Source organism: Stegostoma tigrinum, chromosome 3 (genome assembly GCF_030684315.1).
Source record: "Stegostoma tigrinum isolate sSteTig4 chromosome 3, sSteTig4.hap1, whole genome shotgun sequence".
In the NCBI taxonomy this organism is placed as follows: Eukaryota; Metazoa; Chordata; class Chondrichthyes; order Orectolobiformes; family Stegostomatidae; genus Stegostoma; species Stegostoma tigrinum.
Window position 1 is genome coordinate 41517939 of NC_081356.1, and position 12548 is coordinate 41530486.

The following is a 12548-nucleotide window of genomic DNA, read 5'->3' on the forward strand; positions in this document are numbered from 1 at the left end:
GTTGGAACACTTGATTGGAATGGACGAGTTGGACTGAAGGCTCTACTTCAGTTCTCTATGATGCTATGACTCTATATAGTGCCTATACTCTATGTTCTGACCAATGGAGGCAAGTGTGCCAAATGCTTTCATCTTCACCATGTCTACCTGCGACTCCACTTTCAAGGAGCTATGCACCTGCTACCCTTGGTTTATTTGTTTGGCAACATGCCCAAGGGCTTTACCGTTTAACAAGTCCTGCCCTGGTTTGCCTTACTGAAATGTAGCACCCTATATTTATCTAAGTTATACTCTATCAGCCACTTGTCAGCCCATTGTCCGATCTTATCAAGATTCTAGTGTACTCTGAGATAAGCTTCACTGCCCACCACAGCATGTATTTTGGTGTCATCTGCAAATTTATCTCAAATACTCATATAAAAGCTTGATTTTTTAGACTATTCCTTAAGGTTAAATTTATGGGGCTGGCTATGGCATAAATACTACTTTTGAGGGGCTGAAATTCATGCTGCAGTTCAAAATACTGTATTAGCAGAAGCCCAACTGATCTCTAAATTAGTAAAGAAGAAAACACAATAAATTACAGCGATTACCAGTACTTCTGTGATCCAACACTCTGAAAGATGAACACGGCTGTGAGAGGCTGTTGTAGCATCATATCCCATGTGTGTTTGCTTATTGTCAGCAGATAATTCGATTATTAGATTTTTTAGATTAGAATAGATTCCCTACAGAGTGGAAACAGGCCCTTCGGCCCAACAAGTCCACGCCTCCCCTTCAAGCATCCCACCCAGACCCATCCCCCTATAACCCGCACACCCCTGAACACGATGGGCAATTTAGCATGGCCGATCCACCTAGCCTGCACCTCTTTGGACTCTGGGAGGAAACTGGAGTACCCGGAGCAAACCCATGCAGACACGGGGAGAATGTGCAAACTCCGCACAGACAGTGCCCGAGGCTGGAATCGAACCCAGGTCCCTGGTGCTGTGAGGCTGCAGTGCTAACCACTGAGCCACCGTGCCGCCTACCAAAATGGTCTCCCTGTAAATTACCTGATTTTTCACCTGATATTATATACCTTCACCTGATTATTCTTTGACAGAGTAACCCTGAATCTTTTCAAATAGCTTCCCTATCCAAAAGCTCTCTGTCACCCTCTGTGAAACAGTAGGTCAGTGGATTCGAGCTGTCACAATTACTAGGTTCATTCTTTTGAAACTCTGGCAACGGAATGCCAATGAAAATAAGCAGACAACAAATAAAACGAACGTCATCTACAAAATACCTTGCAAGAACTGTGACAAACACTACATTGGACAAACTGGCAGAAAGCTAGCCACCAGGATACATGAACATCAACTAGCCACAAAACGACATGATCCACTATCACTCGTATCCTTACATACAGATAAGGAAGGACACCACTTTGACTGGGACAACACATCCATCCTAGGACAAGCCAAACTGAGACATGCACGAGAATTCCTAGAAGCATGGCATTCCAACCGGAACTCCATCAACAAACACATTGATTTGGAGCCAATCTACCATCCCCTGAGAAAAAGAACAGGAAATGACATCACCAACCCAAGGAAACCTAACCAGATAAATAGAAAGCGGGACATAACACCAGCGCTTCGTCGGAGGCTCACTGATGATGTTACCTAGAATGGTGACGAAACGTCTGAAAACTAACCTTCCAGCTCAGCGAGCAAACTCACATCCAGAATGAAAATAAATCTGCTGTTAAAATGCGACGCTATCCTGGAGTCAAAAACAAAATCCCTCTAAACCTGGGAGACTGGATGGTAGCTTTTTATCTCCACCTGCAGGTCACTAATATATTACTGTTTGAAAATTAAAACACTGAACCCAATTTTCATCACCAACATTGGAGTAGAGGTACATTTTGGGAAGATGAGAATGAACACCATCCACCACTTGCCTTAAAATCCAAATTATCTGTGAAGAGCTGGGGTCAGCTTTTACACAAGATAAATGGAAAAATCAATATTTTTTTTGGCCAAAAAAATAAGCATTTGACTTTTAATCGAGATCGACTTTTACTCGAGTATATATGATAGTAACCATATCTCCTGTATTCAAATCCAACTCATTTGTATAAATGACAAAAACAGTGGACCCAGCACCAATCATTGTGGCACACCACTGGTCTCAGGCCTTCGGTCTGAAAAACAACCCTCTGTCACCACTCTCAAGCCAGTTTTGTACCTGATTGGCTAGCTCCCCTTGAATCACATGATTTGACCTTACTAAGCAGTTTACCATGTGGAACTTTTTTGAATGCTTTGCTGAAGTCCTTTTAGATAATGTCTACCTCTCCGCCTCATCAATCTTCTTGGTCACGTCTTCAAAAAAAGGTAATCAAAATTGTGGCAAGCAAAATTGTCATGTGAAATCTAACCTCTTAATGCTCTCTGATATTTTTTGTTTTCTAATTTCAGGTTCTGAAACCAAAACCCCAGCATTTACTTTTAATTTTTAATAATATTACTGTCTATATTGATTGCCCATTAACAAATTAAAATGCCATGGTAGAATTATAATTTTATCCGTTCATTTAATTGCAGGCAAAGCATAAAACAAATTACTACTTCACTACAGTTTACTAACCAGCTGAAGTGTAACTGGTTTAGATCACTTGTCAGAACTGAAATTTTGCCATCTAAGCCGTCTCCATTCCACATTCAAGCTAAACTGAAATGCTAATTCAGTAAACTCCTGACTAGTAGCTGCTTCCAACTGAGTGAATTCCTGTAAATTCTGCGAGCGAGGTTGGTGGCTAGAGAACATGTAGACATAAATAATGTATACCTCCAAATGTGAAGTCATTCTCAATAGTTCTTTCTTTCTGTCCTTTGGTAAGCCAGAGCATATTTCATTTGGTTGAACTACACTTGGACAAGCAATGCATCCCTCTTGTGATATATTTAGGTGCTGCCAGTTTTGTTGGAATGCTGAAAATTTGCTTGTGGTTCATCTTGGTAGAAGGAGAATCCCTTGTTTTTGTAAACTCTGCACAAAGCAGAAGAGAATTGACACGATAATTTCAAATTTTATTGCATGAAATCCAGAACTTACAACTACTAGTTGGATGTTTTCCACTTTGTTTTGGCACCTATAAGCTTCAGTGTCCTGATATCATGATAATACTGTATTGTGCATCCATTTAACAAGTCATTGCCAATATAGAGAGAATTAAAAGTTTGGGCAAGTTACAGATTTGTGGCAATGAGTTGCATATTGCCGTTCAACCTTGAATTCTGTGTTCTAGTGAGCTATGCCCTTCATGATTCCATGCTGCTGGATGTTTATGTTTGATGTTATATTTCTCTTTCATTTATTGATAATCTGTTTCTTGGCAGTTAGAAAATGGATTATGCTATTTCACATGACCTCTGAAGTGGATCTTCACAAGATTTTATTTCCTGTTGCATTTTTTATGCTGTCATGTGTGCAGTTCACCACCAACTTGGGCCTAATACTGAAAACACATTGTTCTGTTCCAAACCACCTTTACTGTTTTGACTTGACTTGGAACTGCTTAAAAAAAATGTTCTTGTAGGGAATGTGTGCTGCTGACAATGTAACAGTAATTTGTTCCCAAACCCCGTTTTCTCTTGAACTGATTGCCTGTTGATGCTATTTCAGGAGGCAGTTAAGAGTCACCCATATTGCTGAGAATCTGGGGTTACACATAAGCCAGACCAGGCAATGATGTTGGATTTCCTTCCTTAAGGTTAGTCAGTGAACCAGATGGGTTTTTATGACAGTCAGTTTAGTTATATGGTTGCCGTACAACCAGTTTCTTAATTCTAGATTTTAATTGAATTAAAATTCGGCTATCTGTTACAGTAGGACTCAAACACATATCCGAGAACTTTAGCCTCGTGCTCTGGATCACTGGTCCAGTGAAATGATCACTATGGCACTACCTTCCCTGATCTAGCTATAATTGTATAAGAAATGGGCATTTGTAACATGCCCATTGACGTCTCCTACCTTTTCACACAACAGAGTAAGGTGTTGATTTTCTAATAATAGCAAAATATTTGTACTGGGTTTTAGTGACCGCGTCCTGACTAGAATCAAACCAGCACGGCATAAGTGAAATGTCCTTTTAACCTATTTAGATTCCTACTGTGCTTCCATTTCCTTGATACCTGACTGCATGAAACAGTTATACTATCTGCATGATTACTTCACAATGTAATTATTTTCCAGGATGTTGATGAGTGGAATATCAGTCGTTTGAATACAATTTTGGATGTGGTAGCAGAAGAAAGCGGCATTGCTATTGAAGGTGTAAATACACCATATTTGTACTTTGGCATGTGGAAAACAACATTTGCTTGGCATACTGAAGATATGGATCTGTACAGCATTAACTATCTGCATTTTGGAGAGCCAAAATCTTGGTAGGTTTAACAGCATTTGTTTTATTTCTTGTTTATATGTACTGAAGTCCTGGCAAAGATCGTGTTTCTGTTTTGCTTCCCTCCTCTTAAAGATGTACTGAACATGCTATACATTTATTCCAATGAAATGTCATTATATTGACGAGAAATAATATTCCCTTAAATCCAAGATGCTCTGCTTACTTTGTTATAAGAACAGTAGCAATCAAAGCAGGAGAAGATCTGGACTGCTCTTTGAGCCTGCTCCATTCAGTGTGACCAACGCTCATTTTGGGTTTCATTTCTACTTTCCTGTATCCCTTGACTCTCTAAGAGATGAAAAATTGTCTATCTCAGCCTTCAATATGTTCAGCTTTGACATGTCCACAACCCTCAAGGTTAGAAAATTCCAAAGATTCACAATATGTCCAGTGAAGAAATTTCTCCTTATTTCATTCTTAAATGACCATCTTATCCTGAAACTGTGCCCCCAGGAGGAACACCATTTCAGTTCTACCATGTCAAGCCTTTACGTAATCTTGCAAATGATGTGATCACCTTTCAATCTCCAAAACTCCAGAGCGTATACATTCCGTAGACTCAGCCTTACATCATGGGACAGCTCTTTCATTCCTTGGACAAGTTTAGTGAATCTTTACAATACTAACTCCAATGCAACGTTCTCAAATATAGTGCACAGTATTGCAGATGTGATCTTGCCAAAACTCTGTACAATTTACATTCCTAATTGCTTGCTATACCTACTTGCTAACATTTTCATGTTCTTTGTGCAAGCAATATGCAGACCCCTCTGAACACCAACACTTATAAGCTCTATGCGTTTTCTTTAAAGATAAATCTACTTTTCTACTGTTATGACCAAAGTAAATAACCTGAAACTTCTCCACATTGTTCCCCATCTATCCTCTTGTGGTCCACTTACTTAACCTTTCTGTTTGCAGGTTCATTTGTGTCCTGTAATAGCTTGAATTTACATGTAGCATTCACTTGTATCATCAACAAACTTATATTTATTATTTTCTCTGCCTTCTTCTTCGTCATTTGTGTAGATTGTACATAGCTTAGGCCTTAGCATAGGTCCTTGCAGCATTCCACTCATTACAGCCTGTTGTTATGGACCAGACCAGACCAGACCAGACAAAACCCCCTCAAAATATATTAAGAAGATACTTAGACCCTAACTTTTCATTTTTTAAAGGCAAATACCAGGTGTTGCTTTCCAGATATAATTAAGTTGGTCAAACTACCAATCTTGAAGCAAAACACAGTTTATTTATATGCTATTGTTAAAATGCAATAACAGCAGGAATAAATTGAAATAGCAACTTAAATTGGAAAACTTAACACAATAATAGATTATTTAACTACTGAACAGTAACTATTCCAATATAGTAATATCCCATAAACACATACATGGCAAAGGCAAATTTAGTACAGTAGATTGTCTCACATGCAATTCTCCAGTCCAAGAGGAAAATAAATCAAGAGGGAACTGAGATGGTAGAAAGGAGAATTAATTTTGTAGCTGCTAAACCCAACTTCAAGACCCCAGTAACTGTTAATAAAATTCCTGGTTCTGTGACCCCCACCCATTCAAACTGCTTCTATTATTCCAACTTTAAAATAAAAGCCCAAGGCCTCACAAGCCGCTTGTTTTATGGGCTCTGAGTAGACCGATCGGTACCTCTGTCTCAACTTTTCTTCATAAAAAAATGCAGGACAAAATACACCTCTAAAATCCATTGTATTGTCATTCTGTCAACTTGAAAATGCCCCTTTTATCCCAACTGTCTGCTTCCTGTCCGTTAACCTGATCTTTCTCATTGCTAATGTATCACCTCTACATGTGCCCTTATTTTGTGTTTTAAGCTATTTGAGTGGCACCTTATCAACCGACTTTTAGAAATCCCAAGTATACAGCACCTGCTGGATTCTCTTTATCCTACCAGTTACAGTTTCAAAATGTCTAATAAAAGTATTAACTATAATTGCCTTTTCATTAAAACAGGTTTGACTTATTAGAATCACTTTTCTCAGTATATTGTTAAGACTGCTTTATTAGTAGGTTCCAACACTCTCCACTTGACTGATGTCGAGTCAACTGGCCTGTAATTCTCTTTTTTTTCTTCCTTTCTTGAATATAAATGTTATATTTAATAACTTGCAATCTGCTCAAACTGTTCCAGAGTTTGAGGTATTTTAGAAAATCATAGTGAATATGTGCGCTATCACAACAGCTATATTTTCTTGACTTGTAGAACTCTAGAATGTAGACTACAACTTGAGATAAGTTTGTGTATGTTGTACTGACATGTGAGTGCAGCTTGTCTTCTGATTTTTCATTTGATCATTTTGCTCTGCTAGGGTACAAGTGAGAGTAACGGACGTAAGACCTAATAACAAGTTTGCACCATTTCAGGAGTGGTATTGTGCTCTTACTGAAAGTTGGATGATTAGTTTTCAGGGTTTTTATGTGTACGTGTGTGTTTGTGTGAGTGAGCATGCACAAAATCAGTGCTAGTCTGCACTTGAAATACTTGCCTTAAAATATTCTCAGAAGATAATTGTTCATAACCGTCATTCTTTGCTTTGAAACGACAAATGAAGAACAATATTCTGGACTCAATTTGAAGCAGATCACAGAATTTTCTTCGTAATAGTATATTAGAATGTATAAATAATAACTTCTGTGACACTGGTTTTTGATTTTTGTTGAGATGGACAAATGTCTGGAACTTAATTCAAGAAATCTGTTCTACTTTTTTTGAGATTGTATCTAAGAGATTGTGAAAAACACAAACGCTTAACTTCTATATTTTTAAGGGTGCTTCAGATGAAACACATGGGCTGTGAAATTCTTGAACAAACTATTCCGTAAACCATCTATATTTATAATTTAATTTGGTACAGCTGAAGGTTGCAGAATTCTATAATGGTGTGTTTGTTTTCACTCACAATGCCAGTTTGTTTTCAAAGGAGAAAGTGAATGAGTTACTTTGTGAATTATTTAAAGGGTTGTGAAGATGTGTTCCAAAATAATGCTCATCCTGGTTGACAGTTGCCACGGATGTGGAGAAGTGAGGAAAGTAGCAGGTGCAGTGTGCAAGTAGTAACAGGAAGAATTTCAGTAAAGATTGAAAGAAGAAAAAAGTACTTGAGATTCCTTTTAGAACATCCTGCAGTTTGCAAAGTTACTATGTGCTTAACAGCCAAAAAACTACTTTTTCAAGTGTGGTTACAGTTGCACTGCAGGAAATGCAACAATTGAATTTGCGCAATCAAACAAATGATCACTTCTCAAGTCATTGAGTCATGCAATGTGGAAACAGACTCTTCAATCCACCTAGTCCACACTGACCATGCTCCCAAAATGAACTAGCCCTATTTGCCTGTGTTTGGCCCATATCCCTCAAATCTTACCTGTTTGTGTACTTGTCCAAATCTCTCTCAAATGTTGTAATTGTTCCTGCATCCACCACTTCCTGAGGCAGTTCATTCCATACACAATATCAATCTCTGTGTAATACCATTATCCTCAAGTCCTTTTTAAAACTTTACCCTGATACTTTAAAGATATGCTGCCTAATTTTGAATTCTCCCTATGGAAAAGACCTTTGCTGTTCACCTCATCTATGCCCCTCATGATTTTATAAACCTCTATAAGGTCTCCCCTCAACCTCTTATGCTCTAGTATAAAAAGTCCCAACCTATCCAGCCTATTTTTATAACTCAAACCCTCCATTCCTGGCAACATTCTGGGAAATCTCTTCTGAATCCCCTCCAATTTAGTAATATCCTATCTAAAGCAAGGCAACCAGAATTGCATTCAGTACTCCAGAAGAGGCCTTTCTAACATTCTATACAATCTCAAATGTTGTTCCGATTTCTATACTCAGTGATCTGAGCATTGAAGGCAAGTGTTCTAAACTATCCCTAACTACCCTGCCTACCTGTGATGCAACTTCCAAAGAAGTATGTACTTGAATCCCTAGGCCTCCGTTCTTTAACACTACCAGGACACAACCATTAATTGTATAAGCCTTGCCCTTGCTTGTTTTACTAAAATGCATTTCCTCACATTTATCCAAATTAAATCCTATCTGCCACTCTTCAGCCCATTGACCCAAGATCTCTTTATAATCTTAAATAACTTTCTTCACTATACCCTGCGATCAATTTTTTTGTCATCCACAAATTAAGCAATCACGTCTCCTAAACTCTCATCCAAATTGACAAGAGACAAAAGTAGACCCAGTATTGATCTTTGTGGAAGACCACCAGTCACAGGCGTCCACTGCTATTCTCTCTCCTACCGTCAAACCAATTTTGTATCCAAGAGGCAAGCTCTCCCTGAATCCCATGTCATCTTATTAATTAGTCTGCCATGCAGAACTTTGTCAAAGGCTTTACCAAAGTCTGTGTAAACCACACTGACCTCATCAACCTTTTGGTTACTTCCTCAAAAAACTCATTCGAGTTTGTGAGATACAGTTCCCTGACACAAAACCATACTGACTAACCCTAATCAGTCCTTGCCTGTCCAAATGCCTGTAAAACTTAGTTATCAGAATCACCTCTGACAGTTTTAGTTATTGGCTGAGGTATTAGTGTTTTCCAGAATCCTAGGAAAAATTGTCTTGCAGTTAGCTGTGTCATAGAATCCTTTGCATTCCTTAAAGACTGATCTTTCTGGATTTTTCTCCCTAAATCTCCAGTAGTTTAGTTTTTGTGTTATTGAGATCTATCTCTTGAGTAAGCTTTCTTAAAATATAAAATATAGGTCCAAGCCGTCCTAGAGCAGTGTTTTTCTGTTCTGTAGATTAAGGTGCAAAAATGGCCTTACTAGACTGAGATGGGCAATAGACAATAGACAATAGGTGCTGGAGTAGGCCATTCGGCCCTTCGAACCAGCACCACCATTCATTATGATCATGGCTGATCATCCACAATCAGCATCCTGTTCCTGACTTATCCCCATAACCCTTGATTCCACTGTCTTTAAGAGCTCTATCCATCTCTTTCTTGAAAGTATCCAGAGAGTTGGCCTCCACTGCCTTCTGTAGAGTTGGATGAACACAGCAGGCCAAGCAGCATCAGTTACCTGTTGGATGTGGGAAATGAGGGATAGTTGCAATGTTACTGATGATTGTGTGTGTGTTTGGTTGTAGTGACAGTTAGAAGCAATGAGCAAGTTACAGGAGCCAGGGTAGTGGTGGATGTCAGTTTCAGGAAGGTAGAAAATACAGATTGGATAAAGATACAGTTGGATAGATGGGTTACCCCTAAGAACGGTAGGAGAGGTAGGCAGGTAATACAGGAATCTCCTGTGGCTAACCCCATCTCAAACAAGTATGCTGTTTGGAAAATGAAGGTGATGATAGACTCTCGGTGGATGTAGCACTGGCAGCCAAGTTACTGGTACCGAGACTGGCTGTAATGCAACAAGGGGTACATCAGGTTCCAAGTGATCGAATGTAAAATGGGCCTTTCAAGTCAGAGGCACAGATAGACATTTCTGTGGCTGACAACGAGACATCAGAATGTTGTGTTGCTCAGTGGCACCAGGATCAAGGATATGCACAGTGGTTACAGACTATTCTCAAAGGGGAGAGAGTCCAGCAGGAGGGCACTGTACACATTGGAACCAATGACATAGGAAGGGAAAAGTACATGGAGAGAATATAGGAAATTAGGCAGGAAATTATAAAGCTAGCCCTGATGGGTAGTAATATTTGGATTACTTCTGGTGTCAAGTGTTAGTTAGAGTAGGTATAGGAGGATGGGGCAGATGAACGAGTGGCTGAGGAGCTGGTACATGAGAGAAGGAATCACTTTTTTGAATCATTGGAATCTCTTCTCGATTAGGAGTAACCTGTTTAAGGAGGATGGGTTGCATCTGAATTTGAAGGGGACTAATATATTGGTGGGAGGGGATTTGCTAGAACTAACAGGAAGATTTACATTCTTAATGGGGTTAGTGCGGGTTTGGTTTTGGTAGGTGGGTGATCCAGAGAGATAGTGAGTGAAGTAGGATGATAAACTGCATTTATTTCAACACAAGAGGTCTGACAGGTAAGGCAGATGAACTCCGAGCTTGATTGGGAACATAAGACTGAGATATCACAGCTATTACAGAGATGTGCCTCAAGCGTGGACAGAACTGGAAGCTAAATGTTCCAGAGTGTGGATGCTATCGGAAGGTGCAGGAGAGCATGTCAGGAGCAGCAACAGGCATACCTAAGAAATGGGACGTCAACCTGGTGGAGCACCCAAACAGCATTAGCAGCAAGTGATAGGCAAAGCTAAGTGATTTCACAACCAAAGATCAGATCTGAGCTCTGCAGCCCTGACACTTGCCGTTAGTTGTGAATGGTGGCAGACAATTAAACAACTCATTGCAGGATGTGGAGGCTCAATAAATATCCCTAACACCCGAGCAGATCAGTGCAAAAGATAAATCTGAAGCATTTGCAGCACTACAGATGCCAGAATTGAGCCAATTCTATTTGATCCACTAATATCAAGAAATGGTTGGAGTCAGAGGATATTGCATAGGCTTTTGGCCCTGACAACTTTCAAGCTACAGTAATAAACACTTATGCTGCAGAACTTGCTGGACCCCAGAATAGCCAAAGTGTTCCAGTGTAGCTACAACACTGGCATCTACTCGACAATGTGAAAAAATTACCCTGGTATGACCTTTACACCAAAAACAGGGCAAATCCAACCTAGCCAATTACTGTACTAGTCTACTTGAGTTATCACGTAGCCTGCCATTACACACTACCTATTTTTAGCCACTAACAGTCTCCATTAATAACTATTCACCCTCCTCACCAGATCATCATCAACTACTTTGTCTATCCAACTGTTCTTCTCTCTGTTTGGGCTGTATCCCCACCTATTGTTTAATTCTTACCCTCTCCCTCCACTCTGTCGTCTGTGTAAAAACCAACATTTTTCTAGCTACCATCAGTTCTGAGGAAGGGTCACTGGAGCTGAATCGTTAACTCTGACTTTGCTTCACAGATGCTGCCAGACCGGGTGAGCTTTTCCAGGAACTTCTATTTTTTTTCACTAATCTATTCTTGATCATTAGTGAAGTGATGGAAGGTGTTATCAACAGTGCTATCAAGCATTATCTACTTATCAATAATCAGCTCAGTGAGGCCCAGTTTGGGTTCCGACAGGCTCAATCATGGGAGGTGAAAGTGACTGCCCTTAACTTCGTGACTACGTTTGACCTAGTGTGGCATCAAGGAGCTCTAATAAAACTGGAATCAAAGGGAAAATTCTTTGCTGGATTGATTTGCAGGAAGCACAAAGGAAGACGGTCAGTTATCTGAGCTCCAGGAAATCTTTACAGGAGTTCCTCAGGGTATTGTTCTAGGTCTAGCCATCTTCAGCTTCTTCAATGATCTTACCTCTATCATAAGATCAGAAGTAGAGCTATTCACTCATGATTGTACAATGTTCAAAACCATTTGCGACGCCTCAGATCCTAAAGCAGTTTATGTTCAAATGTAACTTGACCTGAACAAACCCAATACTCAATCTTCTGCTACCAGCATTCTCAGAGTTACTGTTAACCAGAAACTGAACTGCACTAGCCATATAAATACTGTGGCCATAAGAGCAGGCATTTAATATCGCAGCAAATAACTCACCTTCTGATTCCTCAAAGCCTGTCCACGATCTGCATTGCACAAGTCTGAATTGTGATGGAATACTCCCCATTTGCCCAGATGAGTGCAACTCCAATTATGTTTTAGAAGCTTGACACCATCCAAGCAAAATGGGATCCATAATTGGCACCGTATCCACAAGCACCCACTCCCTACCATGTCTATGCTCTGTCTCAGCAGTGTGTGCTATGTATAAAATTCACTGCAGAAGTTTGTCAAAGATCCACGGACAGAACCTTCCAAACGCACAACCACTTCAATCTAGAAGGACAGGGGCAATAGGTGCATGAGTTTGCTTCCACCTGCAAGTTCCCCTCCAAGACACTCGTCAACCTGACTTTGAAATACACTGATGTTCCTCAGCGTTGCTGGATCAAAATCTTGGAATTCCCTGCCTGACATTATTGTAGTCTATCTATAG

The 12548-nt window shown here is 39.8% G+C and overlaps 1 protein-coding gene across 4 annotated transcripts in view; it reads left to right on the top strand.

Annotated features, from left to right (window-relative positions):
* LOC125451162 (lysine-specific demethylase 4C-like) overlaps positions 1 to 12548 on the top strand; it is a 378541-nt gene that overhangs the window by 50190 nt on the left and 315803 nt on the right. For 3 of the 4 annotated variants that reach the window (XM_048527958.2, XM_059644533.1, XM_059644532.1), the window contains one exon: positions 4249 to 4442. In XM_048527958.2, the coding sequence (XP_048383915.1) occupies positions 4249 to 4442 (194 nt within the window). Of the gene's footprint in view, positions 1 to 3675; positions 3764 to 4248; positions 4443 to 12548 lie in introns of those variants that run through there. The other variant, XR_009445567.1, reaches the window with a different exon arrangement.